Source organism: Halictus rubicundus, chromosome 4 (genome assembly GCF_050948215.1).
Source record: "Halictus rubicundus isolate RS-2024b chromosome 4, iyHalRubi1_principal, whole genome shotgun sequence".
Lineage (NCBI taxonomy): Eukaryota > Metazoa > Arthropoda > Insecta > Hymenoptera > Halictidae > Halictus > Halictus rubicundus.
Window position 1 is genome coordinate 4,345,198 of NC_135152.1, and position 27,493 is coordinate 4,372,690.

Sequence of the window (27,493 nt, forward strand, 5' to 3'; positions counted from 1 at the left end):
GCAACTACGATCGCGGTCGATCACCAATGCTCCGGATGAACCAGTGTAAAAATTCCGTGTCCGGCGATCGAGTAAAGTCTGGAAGGATGTTTGGTTCGGCGCGGCTGCACCCCGTGCCGAGGATCTGACCCTTGGACGATCGAGAACGATCGACACGAGACCGGAGGAGCGACAATTGGTCTCGGTGGCGAGTTGGTGGGGTGTCTAGATCCTAAGCGAGGGGGGCCTATCGGGCTGGGATGCGGAGGAGCAACGTGCTCGGCACAGGTGTCACGAGCGTTTATGCCGATATAAAACACGGTTTTGATGCCCGAGCTTCAGTTTCCACGAAGGTGGTCGAGCACGAGCGTGCCTTTCCGAGCTACTGGCTAGCTGGCCGACAGACCTAACGATCCAGACAACGAACCGATCCCGTCACAGTAACATCGTCGATCCGACTAAAACTATTCCTTGATCGTCCCCGTCGCAACCGGTGTTTACGATCTCGATAGTGAAAGACGACTCACGAACCGATCCCGTCCTTCCAAACTTGGCACGGTGAGTACCAGTGAATCGTTCGCGGATTTCGTTTCATTCGTTTCATTCGTTTCGATCATTCGTGAACAGTTCGGCAAGTTGGTGAACAGTTCGGGGACTCGCGTGTGAACTCGCGGAATTTAGATCGGACATTTTTTCGGACCGTTTGCTGCACCATTCCGGCCAACATCTTCCGTTTAAATCGTCGAAATATATAACACGAAACCGAATTAGTTGATTAGCTGCTGAAGTACAATTTGCTTTCTCGATTGTTCAGTTTGATGCTGAACTGTTTTAGCATTGGAAGCACGCTATATTGTTTTTCGCATTATTATATATTATAATCTCTTCGATTGCGACAAGATTTTTGTTGGTTCAATTTCGCTTTTCGATTAGTCTTCTCTCTTTTTAAATGTTCAGATCAAAAGAATTTGGAAATTTTCGCCTTTGCGCACGGAGTGCGGCGTGTCAAACGGTTACAAAATGAGATTAATTATTAAGTAGACCGTGGATTTTTATGTAAAATGAGAATTGTACGAAGCAGAAGTTAAACAAAAGTATATTTTCTTTTTGGATCGTCTTTTAAGACCTTTTAAGGTCGAAAATAAAATCATTTAATTGTTCTGGTGCCTTTCATTATCAAGTTATTCAACAATCAAGAGAAAACTGAATTCAATGCATTTTCTGGGCTCGTTTCTCGCATTTGCATTGAATGCTGGAAATCGTTTTAATATAAACTCAATTTGAGAAATTGCTTCAAACAGCGGATAATTACTGTGCTCTGGCAGCATGCGTTCGCGTAATATATGTACGTGCGACGAACGCGACTTCCTTTGTCTTTACAAAGAACGTTTCATTAAAGACTGTGAAAAGCTCTATAGAAAAAGAAACGAATTTCCATTTAATGTGGAAAAATCTAGATTCGAAAACTTGATAAACAAATTCGCGAAGTCTAGTATTTACGACGAGAGTCACGTGTTTCGTATCTGTGTATCGATAGATAAATACTTCCGCGAAGCAGTAACGCACTGTAAAAAAAATCAAACACGGTGTTCGATCATTTTCAATTGAACACGATTTTATTCATCTTGAGGATTTACAATTCCCTTCTTCCAATTCGATTAAATCTTCGGCAATTAGTCAGTGGGATTGGACGCGGTACAATTAACTAGCACAAAGTGAAAATTAAATTCCGAACGGTGTAAAAACTCGTGTAAAGAGACCGCTTGTTATGCGAGACCATGTAACAACCGGATAAGCGATTATGCTAGCTAAATTTAGTCGAGAAAAAATTAGCGAGACTGTGTGTGGACTTTGCCTGACTGAAATACGGTGAATCCGCAAACATTTCTTCTGACAGATCAAATGCAGAAAATTGCATAAACTTAACAGTTTCTGTATAAAAAAAAATCAATCTTTTAACCTTTTCACCTTCTTACCTCGACTCTCCCTTTTGAGATTTTAATTTTTATTCCATAATTTCTAATCATAAATCCAGTTGGAAATTCAAGTGTCCTTTTCGAGGAAATACAAAAAGATTGCTAACAATTATGCTAATTTCGCAAATAGTAAATGTTGATAGGTGACCCGAGAAAAATTTGTGATTGTAAAAAGTTGAGAACGTTCGATCACAAAGGCCGCACGAATTTTCGATTGTCGTAGACGACGGGAATTACATCTCGCGGGCGTTGCACAAGAATTCTAATAATCACCGCTAAGCGTCGGGATTATCATAATCACAGTGATTACGCTCGTCACCCGCGTGTCACGAGAGAAAATTCTCGACTTAGAGTGGCCCCGCCATACTTTCGCGGTCCTCGAGTAACCCTTTCCACTCCAAAATCGTCCTTAACGATCGATTCTTTTCGAGACCGGCTTGTGCAACGATCATCCTCGATGACAGTCACGATTTAACGGCGCGATTTCTTTTTTTTTTCCGCTGCGTGCAATTTTTATTGTACCGTCGATCTACGTTGCAGCATCGCAGAATCTCAGATAAAAAATCGATTATCTTTGAATCGCTATAACTTTCTGGAAAAGATATCGGACGATGATCTGCTTTTGCTCATGTTACAGGACGAAGCCTCTACTTTTTTTCTCCCTGGCATTGTTCTTGTTTTCTTTTTAATTTAGTATTAAAAAATGAGCGGAGAAGCGAAGACGACAATTTTCTCTCGAAAAAAGGGATACACAAAGTGCTATAAAAGCACAAAAGAAAAAATTGTACATCAAATTTTGTGATACCATTACAAAGAGGGGACTGCAATCTTCAAATCCATAGCGATTTAATATTTTCCCAAAATCGTTTTCATACTAGGAAACAAGTGAAACTTGAAAATGATCTTTTCTGCGAAAGTGCGGATTCAAACATCTCTACGAAGCTCGCAAAATTGTTTTCGCGATTAAAATTACCACTCTGAAGATCGAAATCTCCTCTTACCGAAACGGCATCGTAAACTTTAATGTACGATTTTTCCTCGCGATTTTATCGTAACTTCGAACGACAAAGTGTCACGGACTCTTCGCGATACACGCAAGCAGATCGTTGCCCGATCTTTTATCTCGAAGTTACCAGTGACACATCCATAATCGTTCACGTAACACTTAATGGTTCCTTGATGCCGATGGTCAGTGTGCTCTTCATTTTTCCGAGAACCTATAGTTCAAGGTTACGCTCGATCTACGTCTGGCCGGAGTGTAGGTAAACTTTTCTGAAATTAGAAGTGAACCACACGCCTGGAATTCCGTTGAATGACACACTGAGAAATGCCATTTCCATTACCGGCTGAAATTTCGTCATGGTTTTGTTTGTACCTTGACTTGCTTTATCAGAGAATGAACCTGGGAGTGACAAGGGGAAATTGTGGTATTGGTAATACGAAATACCTGAGCGCGTAGTTCGGTAAACTGATTTGACCACGGAACCGGAAATCCGAGGCTAATGCATTGGAATTCGAGAATCAGGGACAAAGCCGTCGAGTCATTCTATTTTCTATAAATTCCTTGCAGTGTCATGGAGCAATAGACAGAACTTTTAATCTATTATTTTTACATAATTAAAAATTAAATTCTTGTACCGAAACATACAATTTTTAATTCAATTGTAACATCGTAAGATGTTAATCGAAAATGGGTTCTTTTGAATAATTATAATAAGAAGTACATATTTTTGCAATTGTTCATTCCTCGTGCTCGTGCTTCTTCTATCTTTGCAGACATAAAAATTAAGTTCTTCTGCTAAAATACTCATTTTTAAACTCAGCTTTCAGAAAGTAGGTGGGAACGTGTGCCTTCTCTGAATAATTTTAGTAAGAAGTAAATATTTTTGTAAAGTTTACACACCCTGATTTTTTTGCCATAAAATCCACAACCCACGGTATCGCAGTGTGTGCATCGGTATAGCCTTGCGCGGACACGGACGTCGCAGAAGTTTACATTGCAAATCTCATTTCTTAGCGAGGAGGTACCGCGAGTATCCCCCCTCGATCTCTCGGTGATTTGAATGCGCGCATGTTTCGCGGTTCGCGGAAACAGGATAATAAACGTGACGACACGGAACGATCCACCGGCGGACCTTGCCGATCGAGGCTCGATCCGCGAATTCCGAATTGCCTATTATCTTCTCCAGCATTAAATTAAACATCTCTGACGATCTTCTTCGAGTCTCGTTCAATCTCCTCCGTTCGATTTCCCATTAGGACACTGCTCTTCTGTTGCCAAATTCTTGTATTGCGAAAATAACAAATTACAGCAAGTTGTCAGGAAAATAATCGCTGAATTCAATTGTACAGAAAAGAACAATGTTCAGGGAACGAACAAACATTTTTAAGGAACAAATGTTCTTCCGAAAAATGTGTAAGAGTTAAATGTTGAATCGGAGTGTACATTGTTTTTGCAAATCTGACATGAAGATTAAACTCTTATATTCGTGGTACTCGTTTGAAAATCGTTTATTATTTATCATTGCTCCTCAATTGATCAATTGTTTCTATATTTTCTTGTTGCTGAATAGATCCCATAAAATTCTTTTTTGAAACTGCACCGAGCAACCGATCGCCTAATCACTAGGCTTCGGATTTTATTTATTTACGGACAAAGTGAATACCGGAGACACAAAATCGTGAAAGTGCCAAAAGATTTCAAGAATTCCATTGTGCCATTTATAACATGTTGAAATCATTAAGAAGTCGTTGTTCAGGCAGCTCCCGTTTCTCGAAATCGATGTACAAAGTGCTTATTTTGCATAAAAATCCGCAGTCTATTAATTGTTATAATAAACCCGCCGCGACCATATAATTGTACATCAAAACAAGAAAAAGGTTAGAGGTCGTACAAGAGTCCCGCGAGAAACGATCAAGCGAAAAAGCTTTTGCAAAAAGATCCCTAATGGTTCCCGCAAGGTAAATTAATTGCCACTGCAATGTTCCGTTAAACGTGTTATTAACGACGATAACTTCGAATCTCCAGCTCGACGATGTAACCTAGCTAATTAGAACAGTAAAAAGTTGATGTTCGATGGCACTAATTCTACGACAAGCACCGGGGTCGAACATCTGCGGCGCGTGCGCGCGGGCGTGTGTGTCTATGTTCTAAAAAACACACGATGCACCGTGGACATTTACGCACACGCAATCTCTCCGGTGAATATTCATAATCATGGTTCACTATTCGCATACTCGGGTCTACGATGCGCCATGTACCAACGTGGCAGATATCTTGACATTGACATTAGACGCGAATAAGTCTTGACCAAGCGAGTACGATTAGGTACTCAACCTTTTCTCGATGACCAACGGCTCTGTCGTTTACGTTATTACAGTATACACAGAAACGCCGTTGCATAAAACGCTAATGTTATTCTATTGCCTAACCGTCTATATTTAAAACTATACTATATTTGAAAGCGTTTCCGTTTTTACGCGCGAATGAATGGTCAACGTGTTTGTCGAATCTATGCTCTTCAATCTCTTCGACCGATACGCGCATTCATGGCTGTTATCGTGCTGCAAAATGTGAGGACAAGTGTATATACATAGAAATTATTAGTATCATCCGTCTGTTTTTATTGCGAGTTTTTTCCGCATTATATAGCACTTTTTGTACGATCTATGAAAATAAGAGTCTGTACCTATAGTCGTAGATTGGGTGTTAATATTCGATCATTTAGAGCAGAGCTGTTCAGCGTCTGCCCGTACGGGCAGCGATTTTCTTGCCCTGGGCATACACAGAACGGCGGGCACGAAGCCACGCTCCTGCGGGCAAGGCTGCGTATGTATGTCACATGCATTTTCACAGCTACGTGGGCAGCTACGGCTGGGCTATATATAGTTGTGCCCGTAGTTGTGCACCTTGCTGTGCCCTTATTTGTGCCCACGGGCATCGGCAGAGTGAAATTATATTTGCCATCAGCACAGAATTTTTTATCATGCCAAATTATGGTTATGACAATTTGGGATCGTAGAAAAATTTAAATGATTGAAGGCAGAGCGACAGTTGGCTCCTGTGTCTCGCGAACGACACAGAAAATTTTCGTTCCGCATATTGTGCGAACTAACAAAGGAAAAATTCATGAATTCTGGAAAAGTTAATTTACGTTAATATAAACGCTTTCGTGTTAAAAATTTATGAGCGGTAATTATCAATTGTTCGGTGGCCCAATGCAATTGTGCCCGGTGTAATTTTATAATTGATTTCGCGAATAAAAAATCGAGGTTTCCGGAAACATCGGCGCAAAATCAACGAACACAGGACGATACTGTCCAAACAAGCACTAACGTCAGAAAAGTGGAAAGGCAAAGGAAAAACTCGTTCCCCAACGAAGCATCAACGATCAAGATATCCAGTAGAGCCTAACTCCTTCAAATATTGTTTCTTTGCACAATTTCCTCGTTGAACTTTGAGCCCGTGGACGCAATACCGTCGACGCTTTACGATCCACTTCCGGGCATTTTTCCTTTCCCTGTACGGTTAACACCGTTTGCGGATAATTAATCGACGCGTTCCCTTTCGTCGAAGTTCATTGTATCGATTTGCGAGATCGTTACGCGAGATCAACATTGAACACGGGACAGAAAAATTTGTGCCGAATTCCGCATTTTTGTATTAGTTCGTAGGGCGAAGTTCAATTTACTCATCTCTGTGCATGTATTTTTCATTATTTTAATCGTCTTTGTCGATTCGGAAATGGGAAAAGGCGAGCTTATTAAAAAATTTAGAAAAATATCAGCGTAATTTTGCAATACACTAGCGTGAAGAGTACAGTTTCCTCTATCGAACAGCACATTTTAATCTCTCGCCCAAGCATTCGGCATTGAACCGATTTAGCGTACTGTTTTGACGGCACCGACGATTTCGAAAGTGTGGCCGAGCATGATCGAGGGCTGACCATAATCAAGCGAAACGAGTTCCTTCCCAGAAAAAATCCTAGCCATTGGATCTCGTAATCGTGTTTGCTCTTCCGCGGCTCTGAATAGGAATTCCACGAGCGTTTCGGAGATCAATGCCTTCGATTTTTCTTCGAACCGGTCGCCGATGTGCGATCGAATCTCGAGTCGTTTCACCTGTTCGCTATAGTAACAGCAGTATCGGTTGTCAACACTGCTGTTTCGTCTACGCCTGTCGTTCGATACCCAACCGGATCTTTGCGGTGCTCGAAGACGCTACGCGTCTTTTGCGGCGCGCGAAATTTACGATTTCATTTTGCAATCCGTCGCTCATCCGCTGATCGGAATAGAAACAGCCGATCGGTTCTGAACCCGGTGATTTAATATCGCCTGGAACGTGACTCCTCACGGTGTCCTTTGTTTCGCAAGCTGCCAACTCGCGAACATCGTGTTTGCGAATTCTGTTCGCATCTCCGCGACTCGCGCTGTCCAGAATAAGAAGAATCATTTTTTTTTTTCAACTCCGCTGGAATTTCTGATTTAATAACCTCTGCAGTAGCGGACAAAGCACTCCGGTGAATCCGGTTATGCTGAAATTGTTGCGTATGTTTTCCTCGAACGGCTCGAAAAACCCGAATTTTGGGAATAGTTTCCGTGTACCTAACTCTGGTAATAATTGTCTGCGTTGATTCAACTGTTTGAGGATCTATTGTTTTAAACAAAAATTCAGCCATTGCTCGTTAACGAAGTCGATGCATTACTTCTGGCTGATTAAAATGATCGAAGCGATTGAAATAATTGAAGAAAGAAAGAAATTTCTACTTAAAAATTAATACGATCGTTGATTCCTTCTTTTTTTATTCCTATTTCTATTTGGTTCGTGTCGCCTGACATAAAAGTCCGCACTCTGCTAACGGTTGACAGAGCTGAAGAAGTCCGGCGAATTCTAAAGAAGTCGAACGTTTGCTCAACTTCTAAGATGTCTAAAGAGGTGTAATGATTGCGTTTATCTTGCCGTACAAGTCCAAATAAGTCTAATTAGTTTGTCATACATACACCTCATAGGAGTGTAATAATTGCGGTTTACTTTAGCATTTAACCTCCCGCAAGAATTTTACGCTGCTTGCGACACCAGAGCCTGATAAACTAGAAATACCTAAGCGATTACTATCCGTAAATCTATCGAGCAGAAATTCGAGATTAAAATCGATTTAAAAATCTCGAAACCGTCGAGACCGATAGAAGGGAGCAGAATTCCGGTTTGCGAGAATGTTAAAGTTTCCATGAAATGGTGGTGCGAGGGCGTGGAAACGAGGACCGTGCCCGATCGTGGATCGTTAGAAACAGACTCGCCGTCGTAATCGGCAAAGGTCGTTCTATCAACCGGTTTTACACAAGCACGCGTTAGATCACGCAGAAAATAAACAGCCTAATCGAACAGAATTCCTGTTCGGGAATCGATCAACAACCTTGGTCCGCTTCGGGTCCGAGCCGATTCTTGTTCGCTGCTATCGATGAAAGGGAAAAGAGGTCTGCGGATCGAGCATTGACGTTGTGGATCGCGTAGATCCTCCGAGACATCGTCAAGAATCGGCGAACTATTGATTCCAGCAAACAAAATAGTCGCTTTATTCTATTTCTCGCAAAACACAACTTAGAAAGGCAGAGAGAAGAAATTTGTAGCACAATAAAAAGAAAGAATAACCTCGGAGACAAGATATGAAATTACGAAAAAGATCGGTGAATCGATAGCCGCTGAAATGTGTGAATCTCAGCGCAACGACCGGATACCCTTGGAGATCACCGAACAGTGATAAATTGTCACCGTATATTAATTTATTGGGAGTCGATATAGTGTCCGGCATTGAGCCTGTACTCGGGAATACCGATGACTGTTCTCGGTTCCGGGGAATGGACACACAATTTTGCAAGGATACAGAGATCTCTCCGACCGAAAAGAGGAAAACGTAGGATCGCTCAAATCTGTAAAGTCAACGTGTAACCATTCGGACCGATGTAAATCACGGGCTGAGGCCCCGTAGAGCAATTTGCATGGTCAATCATCGGCTGCGTTCAAGGCTGGAAAATATCTCTGCGACGGGAAGAGCCGCGTTTCGTTCGAGCAGCCGCCGCCACCGGCAAAATTGAAAGCATTATCGTTTGATGTTCGTGTTATGCGATCGTCGAAACCTGTTCGCCAGTCAATTTCAATCCACAGGCAATTCGTACAAAGATTCTTGCGATTTTCTTCGAGCACGCGAGAGTTCTTGTCTGAGCACCGATCCATAAACATTATTCGTGTTGCGGTATAAACTACGATATTATAGTATTCGTTCGAATGTTGCAAATAATAGAACGGATCTGCGGGAAATTTGGTCGAACAATGTCAATTTTATTGAATAGAAGCACGACAGAAATTTTGTTAGATGAGTGTTTTAAGGGCTTCGGAAGTTAACAAATTGTTGATGGTTGTTAGGTTGACGTTTGCTTGTACTTCATGAATTTGCGAATGTTAAGAGTGCATAAGGATCCAGTTATTACCTTCGACGTTTCCGTTTGCCAACGCGACAGTGTTTTTCCGCTTCGCGGTTGCCGATTGCGTCGCCTTAACCCGTTAGGCATCAATGTTACAACATTTTCGAGATTTTTTATAGCCGATTCACGCGAATTCCGTCTTACAGTGGCAGGAATGCATGCAGAAGATCGTTCCCGGGAATTTCTTAATTGTCTTTTCATTGTCACTCCTACTATTTAAATGCCACAGTTTTACCAGCTTTGTGAGGAACAAAGATTACTATTCAGACTGCATTAAAAATCGCTAAAACGATGAATCGTTCACTACAAAAGATCGCGTAGTACCGCAACTTTTCTCAAACAAAAAAAAAACATTATTCAACTGTATTTGCAATAAATCATTCTTCACCACATTCCCATTACCATTCCTTTCCCACTAAAATGCAGAATCCTTCACTGACAAAAATCGCGTAGCTCTACCGCAATTTTTCGCAAAAAATCATTATTCAGTTGCATTTGCGATAAATCATTTTCTAACCACATTTCCATTGACACTTCTTTTTCCCCCTCGCGTTGCCCACCCTCTAATAAATCCTGCAAAGGACGAAGAATCTTTTACCACAATAGATCGTATAGCTTTATCGCCATGTTTCGCTAAACTTGCTTGATACGATCGCAACTGCATCAAGTCTGCATCGCGAATCTTCTTGTTTGTTTACCAATCCGATCAACAGGTCGACTCCCTGCGTCGGCACGTGATTCCATCGATCGTAGAGCTCTGCGATCGACGAGGTTTTCGCAAGCGGCTTCGTCACGTGTTTACGCGCGCAAAACGCCGCGCCGCTGCGCCGTCGAACTAATTCGCCGCGCTGCCGATCCAATACACCTGTCCAAAGATCGACAGATCGCGACGTTGATGAGGGACGTGTGCGTGTCACCGTTGCCGTGTAATTTCGATGGGTCCGTGGAAACTCTAAACAGGGGAATATCTGACCGCATTCGATACCTACACGGTAATCGCGTCACTGTCCTCGCACGCAGTACGTTTCAGAAAATCCCAGTGAAAGGACAGCCGCGACGGAACCTTTCACTGCCGACATATGCGGATCTATAGATCCTCGGACCTCGATTCCCTCCTTCTCGACCAATCTCAAACCATACCAAATCCATCCGAGATGTCCCTTAGCTTCCATAGTATTTCTAGGGTAGCCCTGCCTCTGGGGTAGCTAAGTTTGTTCATTGTATCCGGCGTAACTTCTCCGGAAAAAATTGCAGTATTCCTAACATATTTATTGTTTACGAAATAGTTAAATTATTCAGTCTACCAAGTATGCTTCTTTCGAAGATGTACAGTGTTTTTAGATTACTTACTGTCCCTAGATTCAGGTACCGAACACGATCGAATCCGAAGCCATTACAAGTAACAGAAAACGAGTACACAGCATCATTTCTGTATTTTAATCACAAATGCAAAAAGACCGTCGCCTAAATGAAACGTATCTTGCTGCAATAACAATATTAACGAGCATGACTTTCGGGCATTTCAGATGGCGCAGGTTGTGCAGAGAATATACGATGGCTACCGAGACCTGATGGACAACAAGAGCGACCCTAGGGTGAACGACTGGGCCATGATGAGCAGCCCGTTCCCCACATTAGCGATCGTGATGAGTTATGTCTACTTCGTGAAGGTGCTCGGTCCAAAACTGATGGAGAATCGCAAACCCTTCGATCTCAGGAGAGTCATGATCTTCTACAACCTCTTCCAAGTGATATTCTCCACGTGGCTGTTCCACGAGGTAATTGACCTATCCAACGCGAGTTCAACGCCTTCACCACGACAACCAGATCCTAACGAATAAAGCTATGTCCACACGGGAGCAACATCCAGCAACTTTTTGCCACCCCCTTTTACCTTCTTCTTCCTTTATTAAGAAAAGCAGAAGGCGACAAAAAGTTGCTCGACGTTGCTTCAGTGTGCACACAGCTTAACCTTCGCTTTAACAGTGGAAGTTTCAAGTGTTTCACTACTTTACCGACCGGGACCCGAACAGTAGGATTTTTGGTCGTTTTACTGTACCAAAAGGAAGCTAACAAATTTCGTTTCTCATTATAATCTGAAACCAAATTCTTAAACAACATTACTGCAAGTAACTTGTTGGTTCGCGATTGAAATTGTTGCTGTTGAAGGATCCGCTAAAAATTCTTTAGCCAGACCGTGGGCTTTTAAAAAAAGAAATAATCGTCAATGGTGTTCATTTACGATTGAAATTTTGAAGCTGAGAAGTTACTCGAAAATGACTGTCATAAGACAAATGCCACCAAAGAGGTGAACGAAGCGAAACATTTAACACTTTGACTGCCAAACGAGAAACCTCAAACATTCCATAAAATCAAAGTAAGTTATTTAATGAAATAAAAATTGAAAAAAAATGAAATGTATGATATTGAGTAGTCCTCCAGCTTTCTTGAGTTTGACAGATCCTAATCAAATTAGGCACAATGTATATATTAACGTAAAAATTCATTTTAAAACCTGGACAAATAATTCCGTCACCCACATATGAGTGACATGGCAGTCAACGTGTTAAAAGAGGGAGACGGCAACGTGAAGCGACAAATATTTGCTCGATGTTGCTTCAGTGTGGACGCAGCTTAACATAAACGCGTTCCTCTCGACGACCAGATCTTAATGAATAGAAGAGCATAAAAGTCTTTCCACGGGATTCACGATGCGTCGTTTTCCTTGATTGCAGTCGGTGGTATCCGGATGGGGAGGTCATTACTCGTTCCGTTGCCAACCGGTTGACTACTCGGACAACCCGCTGGCGATGCGGATGGCACGCGGATGCTGGTGGTACTATTTCTCGAAGTTCACCGAGTTCTTCGATACCATCTTCTTCGTCCTGAGGAAGAAGAACGATCACATTTCGACTCTGCACGTGATCCATCACGGCTGCATGCCCATGTCCGTGTGGTTCGGCGTCAAGTTCACGCCTGGTAAGCATCCGCCCTTGATCCTCGATCCCCGATGTCTTCGCTCGTGACAACTTTAAGTGATCCATGTGGTTGGCTTGGATCCTGTTGCGATTCTCATTGGAACAGAAGCTTAACCACTGTTTCAAGTTATCGAGAATTAGTGTCAAAGCTGTCGACTGATGTCTTGCTCTTCATTTGAGGATCCTTGATCCTTGATAAGATGGAGTTGCACAGTATTGAGTTAGTAAAGCGACTGGGCCGTTATGTCTTCCGCAAAATGGCGGCGACATTGTTATACAATGCTTTCTATTCGACCCAGTATGGCATGTCATGCCATAGACGACGTAAGCGAGTGTTCCTTGGTTTCCAGAGTATACTACAATGCTCTTTCCTGGATCAAAGTCGAAAATCGGTGACCTTGCGTAAATCCATGGATACGCGAGACGATCGGCCTTCATTGCACATGAAAGCGGTTTCATGGTAATCGACTTAGGACAGATTCCGCCGCCTCTGCTCGTCTGCAGGAATCACGGTCTCCTTCGAATTATTTAAATATTAACAGTCCGCGCGCTACGAGGAAACATAATCCCCCACTACTTAACCGTCCATTCTGGACGACGTTAATCACCGAGGTATTTCCATGATAATTTGATCCATTGAGAGAGCGGTAAAAAAATTATTATACGGTCCCCACGCCTCGAACAGGCGGCTTCCTGGTTTCTTTCAGTCAATCGATACGCGTATTGTAATCGTTACGGAATACCGTGCGCTACCTCGGTGTAAGTTAGACGACTACCGGTTCGGATCAGGTTTCTCGGAAGATTTTCTCGTTTTTACTTCTGCCCCGAGATTATGCCAGAAACTCATCATCGAACCGGCAAGATTCAAGTGAACATTTGTACTATCCTGATCGAACGAAAACGACGACAGAATTGATTCACCGGTATTCACTCGCTTTTTGTCGCTCTAAATCTATTTATCTACCGAGATGAGAGATCCACCTTCTTCAGATCTATCTTGGTCAATCGCTACAGAATCCTAAAATCGCTTTGTCGCTTTACTTCGTACGCAATCTTTCAAATATCGAAGACCTAGCGATTCAGGGGCCCAGCAACTTGCAATGCAAAGCTACCGGTATACAATGCTACGGGATCAATTCTGTTTTACTTGGTTTCTACTTGTCAATTGCTAAAAGATCTCTGAAATGGTTGCTGCACTTCCACAAAAGGTGTTTCAGACTCGGGAATCATAGAGGACCTAGCGCAATTTTTAGTATAATAGAGCAACCGGCGTTCAAAGCTAACTACAGAGTCTCTAAAAGAGTTGCTCCATGTTCATCCGCAAAAGCTCCGTTAGACTTGAAGAACCTAACCACGGAAAACATCCAAAGCCACTCAATCCTCCTCGCGGTACTCTTTCGCTCACACGGTTCTTCTGGTTCGCAGGCGGTCACTCGTCGTTCTTCGGTCTGCTGAACACGTTCGTGCACATCGTGATGTACTCGTACTACTTGTTGGCTGCTCTCGGGCCCGGGATCCAACCTTACCTGTGGTGGAAGCGTTACCTGACCGGTCTGCAGATGGTGCAGTTCGTGTTGGTGATGGTCCACGCGTTCCAGTTGCTCTTCATCGACTGCAACTACCCGAAGGCGTTCGTCTGGTGGATCGGCATGCATGCTGTTATGTTCTACTTCCTGTTCCGCAACTTCTACGTCTCCTCGTACAAGAAGAAGAAGCCGCGGCGGCAGCAATCGTTGAAGAAGAACGACGACGAGCCTGAGCAGCAGAAGAAGGAGTCGTCGACGACGGCGATGCGAGTCGACTCCAACGAAAATGGCGCGATCTACGCGAACCAGTACAAGATGGCGACCGGGTACATCTCGGACAGCGGGTTGAGGAACCGTGTGTTCATCGACAACCGGGGCTTCAAGAAATGAAAGCGATTCGATCACGGCCCATCGATCATCGATCAGGCTGGACCACAGCGTTCCGGGCTCGATTCCTGGATCCAGCCTCGATCATTCGCGGACTTGGGGTCGTCATGGATGTACACGTGCGCGTGTGTGTACATCGTTGGACACTTTTCGCGTCGAGGACGTCCGGACGGAGATCGCCTAATCGTGCCTCGGCTCGACGATCATTTATATTCTGTACGCAGGATACGTGCGTACGGAACGATCATTTTCACGCTTTCTGTGCGTGTGTGTGTACGAACAAACGTGTGCCTCTCTGTATGTGTGTAGATGGATGAGAGTGTGTGTGTGTGTGAATCCCGGCTGGGACGCGAATCTACGCGATTAGGGTAACCACGGAGCATTCGGAAGACGACGGTGCTCCGAAAACATGATGACGACGGGTTTGTTGCTACTGCAAACTAGAACGGTTGAGAGCACCATCGATTGCCCCCAGGGTCAAATGATCTCAGAGATAGATAGAAGACTATTCGTCTCGCTCTGTGTCGAGCGCTCCCCCTGTGGGCGTGGCCACGATGCCCCACGGGGCAATCTGTGCTCTTGCCACCGGTAAACCAGAGTTGGGCACAGATTTCGATTGAAATTTTTTATTTTGATTGATTAGTGCTCTCGATTGAGAAGAGGCTTTGTAGATAAACCAATTGTTAGTTGATCGTTCATTAAAGAAATTTTATCGTTGAAAAATTGCCAATTTATTTAATTTAAAAAATCTGTAATTCAATTGATCGATGATGTCAATCAAGTTCGTCGATCGAAGAATATCGGATGTCGGACAAATGACGATTGATTGAACCAATCGATCTGGACTTTATGCGTTTACGATGCCAATAAGTAGGAAATTGAAAACCACCAGCACCAGTGTATTATGTTATTGTAAAGAATTTTTGTTGAGGAGACACATTGAGAAGGACATTAAGTATTTTGTATAAAGATCCACAATCTAATAATAATTGAACAAGTGGTTTAAATTACTGCTTTCACTGCAACAAGAATTTCAACAGTTACTCGTTAATCTCTGATTCAATTGATGCTAAAAGTTGAATGTTCAATTTAATCCTCATACGTTCTTCAGAATAAAAATTTACAGTCTGTTTATAGATACTGTACAATCTTTAATATCTTTCTATTTATTTTGCAAAATGTTTTTCCTTAAAACGTTGGACGATAAACGAAACACGGATTGTCAATTTGAGAGTTGCCAAATTTTACTCATCTCCTAATTTACACCTAATTTAGAGCTCGTAATCAACTAGCACCACTAAGAACATTGTAAATATCTTTCTTCTCAGTAATTAATACTATGAATAACGTTGCAAATGTGTTTCTATCTCGACTATACATGGTCCAGATCGAAATTAGGCTATTATCTCTAATTTCTGAGGAACATATGATGATTTATAACTAGAATGATTTGAGGATATTGTTACATTATTTCCGACTTTTTAAGTTTACTAAAAGAGAAAATATAATTTTAAAATCAATCTTACAATGGACAGATAATTTTGATTTTGCAAAATAAAATGTAAAAATCGTTTAAAAAGCAGATTTAAACATCCCCAGTCTATTAATGACTAAGCAAGAATGTAATTGATCGAATTTTCGGCCAACTCTGGGTCAGGGTACAAAATTTGGGCAAGTGTTCGTGTCTAGCTCGCCGTTGGGAACTTGTAGATCAGGATCCACGATCGATCGACCTGTTCATTAACGAATGCTCACGGCGATCTACAGATCTTGTCGCGAATCATGTCGCGACGTTCTCATTGCTCAAATCGACAAATCGTCGGTTAACTCCTATCTCTGTAGGCTCGTCGTGTCGTCGATCGTTCGATCGACGAATCCGAGAAATTCGTGGCGGGATGATCGAGAATATAGTCGATCCTTGATCCTAGAGGTGTCTTATCGGTTTCTAGGGAAAATGTTAGAGAGTTGCTCGGGCATTACGGGTAATCGACAGATTATCAGCGAACCTCGACCACGATTGTGTCGTCCGTAATTCGTTTTTTCGAGAGATGCAATGATTTTTCAGCTATGCACACATGGCTGAACGCGTTGTCTCGATTCGAGAAAACTGAAAACTGAAAACTTGGCTGGACCTATTATATATGTATATGTGATGTGTACCACACTCCGAACGCGTAGGATAAGTAATTTTGTATGATACGGACCACCCGCTGATGATAAAAAGAAATGTATTTATTTTAACGACGAATAAACTGTACCGTGTTTTGCACGAATTCGTTTATTTATCTTCCTCCAACCTGTTCCTGTTCCTCTCTTTCTTTCAGGTTTGCTTATCTGGAAATTTGGATTTCTTTTTTGAATTTGCGGGTTTTCGAATGGATTTTGGATTTTATGCATTTATAATAAAAATGAGTAGATCAAATTTGAAACAGTAGAAAGATCAGAAGAATTTGAGAATGTGGCAGTTAGAAATACAGAAATAAGAATTGACGGCGTTCGTTGAATGTACGCGCATTCTAAAACAGAAACTGTATATTTGAATTGATATTTACAAAGAGCTGCTGAAGGTGGGTCAACGTTATGTCAACGTACGTCAACGAAGGAAGCATTCAAGAACCTCTGGCCCACCCGGAGCTATGTAGCTAAAAGTAGACCAAGCTAGACTAGTGTAGGCCAGGGCAGCTCTGGAGGACCTGTGGTCAACTCCAAGGAAGGCAAGTGTAGGCCAGGGAGGTCAGGGTATTATGTTCAATAAATTAATGCGTGCGAACGTTCATGGTTCAAAAGTTATTCTGTACCTTGAGTTCTATCATTTATCTTTACTAAAAAATTAGGTGACAAGATGGTCAAGGGACTGCTTGTCGACATCATTGGCGAAAGGAATTGTTATAAACATTAAACAACCAGAAATAACAAATTTATCGATAATTACTATTCCGGCAATCGAGATTTACCGAAATTAATTGGGGTGGGGGAGTTGCGCACCACGTACCGCGCAACTGAATTCGGCGGCCGCGCTCAGTCAGTCAGTCGAGGTGCGCACTCAAAAAGGAGCGGAAGTGCAGCGGGACCAGAAGGCCGAAGGACCTTGGAGCTGCCCTGGCCCACCTTGACCACCCCGGCCCACTCTTGCCTACCTTCCAGTTGACCAGGGATCCACCAGAACTTCACTGGACATTACTGGCCGACCTTGGTCTACCTTTAGCTAGCTTAAGGTGGACCAACGGTCATTTAAAACTTCCCTGGTCCACCTTAAGCTAGCTCGGGGTGAGCTTCTAGGGAACGGCGAGGTTCTTGGAAGCTTTCACCGCTCACCTTGGTCAACTTTCAGCAGCTCTTTGCAAGTAACAATTAAAATCTACACTTTCTGTTTTGGAATTCGTGTTCATTCAACGAACGCGGTCAATTATTATTTCTGTGTTTTTAATTCGAATTTGCGTCGGGACTTTTCAAAAGTTTCTCTACTTGAAATTATATTATATTTTATTTTATTTTTTACATAAAATTGGTATTCCTCCGAACGGAGGTCCCTCAGGGACTCACTCACGGATGGGGCCGTGGGTGAGTACGGGTATTGGCGAACCCGGGGCGACCCGAAGCGCCATTTCAGTAGTTTGAAGTTCTGACTTCAACTACTCTTGTTGAATTCTTGTTGGTTAGGTCGCACTCGTGTGCGGGGTTAGCTTGGCTCTCGTGAGCTGGTGATAGGTTGGCTCTCGTGAGTTGGATAGATTTCGCACTCTTGTGCGTGTTAGGTAGGCCGTACTCGTGTGCGGGGTTTAGAGTTGTATTTCGTCGTTTCTTCATGTCAACATTTCGTCTTCTTTTCATCGTCATCGAATTGTGACTAATTATGATTCGTCTGCTTCAGCTGGAGTACGACAGCTCATCATCTTTGTCATCGACGGAGGACAACACATCGACTGAAGACGTCAACAACATCGTGTCTAATTATTCTTAGTCTGTTTCAGCTGAAATCCAACAGCTGAGCATCTGGTCATCGAACGCAGACATTATATCAAACAACGCATCGACGAAGACATCGAAATAATTGTAAGTTAGAATTAGTTTAATTCTTAAGATCGTTGTTGTAAATATGTCGAGTTGTTATTGCCCTAACTTCACTTTGATCGACTCGATTGTTAACTCTGACACAGCAGAAGGCTGTGTCGGACCTTTTTTGCAAGTTTTGAACCGGTCCACGTTGCGATATTCGGCGTGGATGCACTGGGAAATGATGGTCAGGAAGTAGTACTCGCCAGGTAAAACCCTTCCTTTGTAAAATGTCTGCCTAAGTCATGTCGACGCTGGCGTGGCTCGCGCCGGGAGCAGGGGTTTCATTCCCCATAAGTCTCTTCGTCGCCTTGTTGCGTCAGCGTTGCTCGTGGCGGGTAGTTGGGGTTAAGTTGATCTATCAAAAGGTGGAGGCGTCCCTGGTCATCATTCCCCGTGTCTGCGTCGGGTATCGTATACTGGTCGGCAGAAAGCTCTGCAAACATTGTACGCGTCGCGCCACCCTCGAACCAGAGCCTTCTGCTCTGGCTCGGTTTTGTTTCTCTCTTTGAAAGAATCAGAGCCTTCTGCCTGATTCGTTTTTGATACCTTTTGCCCCGCAATAATTACTCGACATACGCTAAATGGAAAAGTGAACTTTTCTTTCTGTGGAAAAGTAATCTCATCCATTTAGCGATCTGCGAAATTTAGTTTATAAGATTGTACATCGTCGTTGTAAGAAAGGGAGTCAGAAGGAAGCGGATTGAATTCCTTCTGGTTTCCTTTCGGGTCTCTTGTGCAGCAACCTCCTCGTGGTGAGACCTGGGCAATCGGTATGATTCTCTATTTGTAAGATCTTCTAGTATCTTACAAAGAGAGAATAATATCGAGCTAATAGCTGCTCATTTATAATTTCCTATAACATTGTAAAATAGAATTTAGGACTTGCAAGTTATAAAAACTTGTGTATTTCATTGAATTGTGTCTGAATTTACTTTAGGCTACCTCGGGATGAGCCGAAGGTCCTTCAATGCTTTCCTTGTTTACTCTTGGTCCATCTTCACCTTCAAGGCTGCTCCTTTCAATTATTAATCGAAACACGCAGTTTTTGTTTCGGAATATCTTTTCATTCAATGAAAAAGGATTAGCTTGGCCCTATTGAGCGAGTGTTAGGTTAGTGTTAGGTTTGCTCTCCTCAGCGGGTTAGATTTACACCTGTTTACACCCGTGTGCGAGAACGGTAGGCCGTACTCCTGTATGGGGTTCAGAGTCGTATCTTCATCATTTATCATAGGTTTATCGTGGATCTAGTTACAAGATTTATCGTTCGTCAGAGTAGAGGGCGTAAGAAATCTAGTTGTTGTTAACGATGTCGGTATTTCAGATAGTGAGACACGAAACCCCATATGGTGATTGGTCTACTCCTATACCATACCTCGTCTGTGATGAAATGTGCTTACGGATTGTGCTTCGAGAGTTTACCGGTAGTGGCGCTACTATCGTCTACCTTTTTATCCTTCGTCGGTAACATTTCGCTATCAGTTTGAGCGTTTCGCCACTATACGAAATGGCGCTATTTTGAGATTTTCAAGAGAAGACGATTCTTGTCGAAATTTACATTGTACCCTATGCGAAAATCGGTAAGAATCATTTGGGGCTATACTTTTAAGTGTTATAGCAATTTACACGAATAGTTGAGAATCAATATTCTTAAAAGAGGAAATTGAAACAACACTCTTCTGAAATAATATCGAATTTTCAAGAAATTATTACTTTCATTTCTTTTACAGCCACTACTACACAATCAAACCCTGCAGAGGCTGACTTCGAATGATGATTTTGGTTCAAGGAAAACGAGATTCCCAAAAAAAAAACCGTTTACGTCATAATATAATCTCATTGTCCAAATGTTATTATAAATTCTTATTAGATTACTGTTTGTTTGTGTCCCTATGTCATTTACACAATTCTCGGTAAAGTTTTCCAACATTAGTACATAAACATAAAGTTCCAACATTAATTACACTTCTTTTTAAAGCATAATGAATATTATAAAAGAGATATAAAACTTATATATTAACTAATTTTAATGAAACAAATTTAATATTTCTAGTCCCTGGCTGCTGTCCGTTAGGGGAAGTCCCTTTAGGGTTAAACGCCTTTCAGAACTGTTCAAAGCAAGTCCAAGATAGTCGAAAGAAATTGTTCGATCAACAATTGAAAGTGATTCTTCGTGATGAATCTTCTCTGGTACCGTACTGAGACGCAAATTCGTTTTTATAACAGTTCTGAAACCCTGGCGAACGCATCTCCTGCGTAGAGGCCTTGTAACTAGCGCAGCCAGCGCAGCGGCCAAGTAAGATCTCACCTGTTGAATGCCAGGTGAAATGTCAGTCGATGCACCCACGTGATTCGTGGCGATTCGACTCGTGTCCCGCGGATCTTGGAAAGCTGTCGTGCCACTTCGTAGTCGCGAGCCGACGGTCGCTAGAGATCGACGTCGCGAATCGTATCCGATCGATTGAATCGGCGAACTTCCAGAAATTCGATTTTGATCGTTCCACTCTCCCCGAAAGTCTCGCACGTTTTATCCGAATTTAACCCGTTCGCATCATTAGCGTATACGTACGGCGCTGTCTTCCTGGCCGCTATCACCACAGCGTACATACACGCGCGATTTCGAACCTAACAGTATGTATAACAAGTATACCGAACACGAGTGTTCGGATGTTCACTTTGATTACCATTGAAATAAACTTTATTTCAAAATGAAATTAAATAACTAAATGAAAATTGAAAATTTGTCGTTAAAAATGGGCTTTCTACCTTTAAATGGTATAGAATAAACATGTAGGCTATAATAATATTTCTCGATCAAAACACATCATAACTAGGCTTAGTACTTTAAAACAGTGAAGACATTAGAAGAATTGAATAATGCTATTTATTATTTTCAGCCTGTTAAACATTAAACGTTTGTCACAGTTCAGATAGAAAATTTTTATTTTTCAAAAAGATCCACAGTCTATTGATAACATTTCCATTTTAGAATCGCGTTCGAACAATAAGGCAGTCTGATATCCGAGGTTCGGATAATCGAGGTTCTACCGTGTGTACAAATCAATCGAATACGATGAAATATATATTTGCTGTTTGAAATCGATCTTTCGAAATCTAATGAAATGATGCAAATGGGTTAAGCAAGCGCGTAAAGTGTGCCCCGCGAACGGTTCGCCGTTTGTTCCGGTTTGCAGCAGCGTTTGTTCAAACATTCCGCCAGCTGACGAGCATGGACAGCTCCGAGGTCTGCGATCAGGACAGCTTGCGATTCGACGAGGCCTGTCTTCGTCTGCGAAACGAACACGAGGGACAAGACGCGTGGCTCTACTGGCTCTCATTCGACTGCGCTGCCGTGAGTTTATCATCGATTACGCTTTTATTCGATCAAGTAGACTGTGCATTCTATTGGGTCAGTGGAAAAGTTTAGATCCGAGTCCTGGCTGCATTTTCATACAAACTCGGGTACGAACTTCTGCACCGACCTAATACCTACAGACAATTTATAGACTAGTTTGCACACATTACTATTTGCTTGTGGTAGTTCCCAGCATTTCGAATTTTTATCACCGAGGACCCAGCTTCAGGCTCCCTCTTCTTCTTTTTTAGTTCCAACTGTTTCCCTTCAGATAATATATCCTATACTGATTTTTATCTTATTATAATTGCGGGATTTTTTATATTGAAGACCTAGCTTTAACCCTTAACATGATAACACAAAGGCTCCAATATATATGGTGTCTCAAAATGTACTTCCTTGATTTGTAAAGTAACGATAATAAAACCTGGGGTCCCGGCTTGGCGAGGACCTGACGCAGACACCCGAGAGCTGAGGCTGAGACGCTGTTGTGCCTTTTTCAGTGTCCGTACACCCGTATCAAGCATCTCGCAGCAAACTCGAGTCCCAGCGTGACGATCGACACTCTCAGGCCATCCAGTTTGAGGGTCCTTGACGCCGAGGACCCCATCGAATATCTGTCCGCGAAGAACACTAGGTAGATCGGACGACGCGAGGTGTCGAGCGGAGATGTTTTTGTTCAACCGGTTCTGCTGTTGATCACGGTTATCTGCATCGTTCGAGCGCGTCCCAGAAACTGTTTTTCGCATTCCAGCAACGTGATCTGCGAGCTGACGCCGAGCCTCGGCCAATTCGGCGTCTACGAGCTGTCCATTCAGCCGGAAGGCTGCGACTTCAGGGTCTTGACACCACCCACCTACGCTTACACAGGCAAGACCTCCAATTTCCCTTCAAGCGCTTCGTTTGAGATGTACCTCGGAAGACAGCTCCCCGATTTGTACTGACTTTACACGATTAATAATTGTGTCCAAAATAGCTTGAACAAATGATAATGAATAGACGGCTGATTTTCTTACGTAAAGTAAAATTGATCTAAAACTGAAGTAAACCAAGTTTCCAAAATATTTCCAAATTTTTGTAATGCTCCTCCGTGTCTCTTCTCATTTTTGTGATAAATGAACGGAAATCCGCAGTCCAACTACGAAGCAATATGGATCACGTTTAGTGCTCGACGGGATTACTGAATTTTCGGTGTCTGAACGGCAAACTCGGCTGCTTCCAGAACTCTTCGTTATTTTCGGGGTGCTGATAGTCGTCCTGCTTGGCCTGTCCAGCCTGAAATTACTGTGGCACCTGTGCCGGAAGAAGTGCGCGAAACATCAGGTGGACGACGCGACGAACCAACCCGTGAAACGTCGCGTGAAAGCAATCGATACAGTTCGAGGGTGAGCCTCCGAAGCCTGTCAGCCATTTTCTTTGAACAACCAGTTTCTACCGACACCATATCGTCAACTCGAAATCTAGAAGATGGGTCCCAAAACCTCCGGGACCGCTATTTTTAATCGATTCCACTTTCCTTAAAACCTGAAAATAGAACACGCTCAACTACGCTTGCAAGGACAATAACTTTTCCAAAATTGAACCGAGCGACTGGGACTCTTCCAGAAGTTAGAAAATATTAAAAAGGTTGCCCTTTAAAAAATTATTGCTTAGACCAATTGCAGTCTTCTCGAATTTTTATGCACACTAACGAATAAAATAAGTCTGCTAACTGCTCGAAAAACCGCAGGTCAGTTGGTACAATTTTGAAAAAGATATTTTATTTTGAAAAGCAGCTCTAATCTATCGATGGCTTGAATTGTTTGAATTTCAACAGGGCGAGCACGTTGTTAATGATCTTCGTCAATGACGGATCCGGTGGTTACAAGATCCTGGAACACGCCACTTGGAACGGACTACTTTTAGGGGACTTGGTCTTCCCATGCTTCATATGGATCATGGGGATGTGCATCCCCGTAGCACTGGCTGGCCAGATAAAGCGCATGACGCCTAGAGTCGTCATCCTGAGAGGGATCATTAAGGTTCGACAAATTTGAGAACTTGGCAGCAAAATGTTGCTGCACTAATTTGATCGCAACTTTTCCATGATGCCCCAACAGTATTCGTCAGGATGATAATAAACAGTACCGCAGACTGTTTACCTGCGAACAGAATTGTGTCAAGCGATAGTAGATCGTGTTTTACTTTATCTGACACACTTTCGCCCGATCTTGTAAAATTATCTAATCTTTAATTAATCAATTGATCGCGGGCATCGAGTACCGGCTTATCACGAGGCTCATTAATTGACATTCGGTGTATTATATCAGAAATATTATTGTTTATTGCTAACAGAGAAGCGTTTTGCTGTTTCTGATCGGAGTATCGTTGAACACGGCCGCCGCTGGAGCTCAACTCGAAACGATCAGAATATTCGGAGTTCTGCAACGTTTTAGCCTGACTTACCTAATCGTCGCCTCGACCTACCTCTGTTTGATGTCCAAGAGGCCGGTGAAGTCACAAGTGAGTGCAAGATGCCCCGTGGGGCGAACCGTCGAGACCGGGAGCAAAGAAACCACGCCCACTCGGGACCACCCACTTGACAAAAAAAAACAACTATTAGCCTTCTTTATCCCACTACTTTCTACGATGTAACTTGACGTGTAGTATTCTCGTGATTTTTACGGTTCCTTATGATCTTCGTGACCCTCGTGACCCTTACATTATGACCTTATGACCGTATGACCAAACGCAATTGAATTAACTCAGACCTGCCCCAATCACTTATGGCTTTCATAAATCCGTACGATTTTTATACAATAATTTCATTGATTTTTCTGACCCTTATGGCGATTGCTAGATGCATTTAGTTCTTCTCATAATAATTTTAGTGAGCGGGAAATAATTTTCAAATTCATCAAATGTTTTTTCTATTTTACATTTAAGCAACTCATTTTTATTACAAACGCATAGAACCCACAGCCTACTTACGACTGTTACGATTGTTATGATCATTAGGATAATTCTTACGATCTTCATGACCCATATGACCTTTATGACAATTATGAACCCAGTGACTCTGACAATTGTTATGATCCTTATGAAATGGTCAAATCCCAAGCTACATTCCTTCTTTCAAACTGTAAATCGTAAAAATTACATGAAACAGTCTCCCATGCAACGCGAGGTGCAAGACATATTCATGTTGCTGCCCCAGTGGTGCGTGATGCTCGCCATTGTTGCCGTTCACTGCGTCCTGACGTTCTGTCTGGACGTTCCCGGATGTCCCACGTACGTACGTATATTGCAATGAACAATCGTTCCTCTTCGCGCCTAGTGATTCAAAGAATTATTGTCAGCGGATACCTCGGTCCCGGCGGTCTACACGACGACGGGAAACACTATGATTGCGCCGGTGGGGCAGCCGGCTACATCGACAGAATAGTACTCAAAGAACCACATTTGCATTATTCGGCGACCGTTTACAACTCCGGCCCATATGACCCCGAAGGAATTTTAGGTATGCCATGAATACTTTTTTGGTTCGATTAACCCTTCGAAAATTAATTCGACCACGTAATTGGAAATTTTAATCGAACGAGGAGTTCTGTTTGCACGATCACTGGATTAGATCTTTATGGATTCATGACAAAAATTAGTAGATCAAATGCAAAACAATACAAATATTTAAAAAATTTGTAGATACTCTCGCATTATTTTCAGCCCATTCAAAATATTAAAAAAAAATACTCATATCTATGCAGCTGTATCTTGCCATTGGGACAACAATTTTTATTTTGCATAAAGATCGACAGCCTAATCACCACTGTCCAGTCTATTTTCACAATCGTGATGTCTAGAAAGTAATGATTATGTTCGTGACTTCGGAGACTCACGACCGAAAACGTGCTTCGTTTTCCAAGGTACGCTTACGTCAACGTTCCACGTGTTCCTCGGCCTGCACGCCGGCATAATTATGATGTCGTACAAGGACTGGAAGGCGCGGGTGATTAGGTGGCTCGCGTGGGCTGCAGTTTTCGGTTGCATCGGCTGCGCCCTGCATTTCACCAACGTGATCCCGGTGAATAAGAGCTTATGGTGGGTACAGAACCTCCAAAAATAGCCCGCAGAACCGAAATACGTACAACGTCGATTGCAACGCATGATTTTATTCGTCGCAAACAGGTCCCTGTCGTTCGTGTTCGTCACGACGTCCTTCTCTCTCGCACTTCTGACCGCGTGTTACCTGCTCGTGGACGTTGTCAACCTGTGGAACGGCGGGCCTTTCCGAATCCCAGGTACGTGTCACTTTCACATTATTGCATAACGAGCTATAATGCAACTGTACTTGTGCTTCTAAAATAACGTTCTTTGATTTTGATTCATCAAATTTGTTGGAACCAAATATTGTTAAGCCAGTGGATTGTGAATGTTATTTTTGCGCAGGCATGAACCCGTTGCTGTTATATGTCGGCCACATGCTCTGCTATCAAATTTTCCCGTTCCACTGGAGCATTGGTAACATGGAGAGCCGAGGACTGCGTTTGTTGGAGTCCGTTTGGTGCGTTGGTTTGTGGACAGTGATCGCATACGTTATGCACAGGCTGCGTGTATATATTACCTTGTGAAACAATGTTCGCGAGATTGATCAAATATAGTTTCGAAGATATTGCGAACCGCTTTTGTCTGTTCATTATGATGATTGTGGTCATTATTACCCCTAGAACCATTATGATCATTGTAGTCATTATGGCCCCTAGGACCATTATGATCATTGTAGTCATTATGACCCTTATGCCCATCGTGATTCCTGTCATTCTTATGAATTGCACGACCCACGGGATTTTTGCAACCCTGATGGAACTTACCGATTCTTGCGATCCTCATGATTAGACTGCGGATTTTTATGCAAAATAAAAATTGTCCGTCTGAATCGCAAGATACAGAGGCTACAGACACATTTATTTTATTTTATTTAATTAAAATCCGCAGTCTACTCGCGATTCTTATGATCTTGACTCTTAGGATTTGTCGAACGACTGAGCCTAAGAATATCGTAGAAAAATCGCTTAGGGTAGCCGGGACGAATGAATCTTGAGGAACAACTTTACAAATAATTTATTTTACACAACTTACACTAAATAAGGCACAAGGACAGATCGAAGGTAACGACAGTATCGATACAAACATACTTTCAGCCGGTTACTTCGGGTCGGTTTCGAACCTGCTCTCTCTAAAACGGAACGAAACAAAACGAAATGGTACACGAACGTCACAACGAGGCATTGATTCTACGTGAACAAACCGCTCGCACGATATAGCGGCCGCGGATCGACGCGGCGATTTATCGATCGTTTCGCGAAAAAAGGGGGCAGAGGAGGACGGTGAAGAAAAGAAGTCGCGTGATATCGTCCCTCGGCATTGCGCACCCACCGCGGGATTGTCGAAAGAAAAAGTGTGAGAGGGAGAGGAGGAAGGAGAGAGAGAGAGGGAGAGAGAGAGAGAGAGAGATAAGGAAGTTAATAAGAGAAAATAAATGTAGGATATACAGGCGACGAGGAGGATTCCGGATTCTTCAGCGTCGCATATCGACTGCTGCGGACCGTCGGTGTAGACAAAATAAAAAATGAAAATAAAGAGAAGAAACAAGGAGAAAACACACTAACAATGCCATGATTCCTAAGTAGGTGCCCGTCTTTGCTCAGTAATCTGTTGCGTCGGGACCTGAAAAACCAGAGAAACAAATGTTAATACATTTCGTCACGACTGTGTGTACAGGCA

At 42.7% G+C, this 27,493-nt stretch overlaps 3 protein-coding genes and 1 long non-coding RNA gene across 4 annotated transcripts in view; 3 read left to right on the forward strand and 1 right to left on the reverse strand.

Annotated features, from left to right (window-relative positions):
- Window positions 1–301: 301 nt before the first annotated feature.
- LOC143353238 (very long chain fatty acid elongase AAEL008004) lies at window positions 302–16,598 on the forward strand. Its single transcript, XM_076786402.1, has 4 exons — window positions 302–537; window positions 10,961–11,212; window positions 12,170–12,413; window positions 13,838–16,598. Exons 2-4 carry the CDS (start codon window positions 10,961–10,963, stop codon window positions 14,326–14,328), a joined length of 987 nt encoding a protein of 328 aa, XP_076642517.1. The 5' UTR covers window positions 302–537; the 3' UTR covers window positions 14,329–16,598.
- Window positions 16,599–21,048: 4,450 nt separating this feature from the next.
- On the forward strand, window positions 21,049–26,465 carry LOC143353239 (heparan-alpha-glucosaminide N-acetyltransferase). Its single transcript, XM_076786403.1, has 11 exons — window positions 21,049–21,730; window positions 22,237–22,370; window positions 22,488–22,603; window positions 22,956–23,118; window positions 23,550–23,754; window positions 24,068–24,235; window positions 24,882–25,003; window positions 25,072–25,232; window positions 25,636–25,810; window positions 25,898–26,010; window positions 26,159–26,465. The coding sequence occupies exons 1-11, from the start codon at window positions 21,608–21,610 to the stop codon at window positions 26,338–26,340; spliced, it is 1,662 nt and encodes a 553-aa protein (XP_076642518.1). The 5' UTR covers window positions 21,049–21,607; the 3' UTR covers window positions 26,341–26,465.
- A 217-nt stretch (window positions 26,466–26,682) lies between these two features.
- LOC143353242 (uncharacterized) lies at window positions 26,683–27,380 on the forward strand. Its single transcript, XR_013082093.1, has 2 exons — window positions 26,683–27,167; window positions 27,209–27,380. It is a non-coding gene; the product is annotated as an uncharacterized LOC143353242 (long non-coding RNA).
- LOC143353240 (uncharacterized) overlaps window positions 26,816–27,493 on the reverse strand; it is a 30,354-nt gene continuing 29,676 nt past the window's right edge. The window contains 1 exon segment of the mRNA XM_076786404.1: window positions 26,816–27,436. Coding sequence (XP_076642519.1) covers window positions 27,374–27,436 — 63 coding nt within the window. The 3' untranslated portion in view covers window positions 26,816–27,373.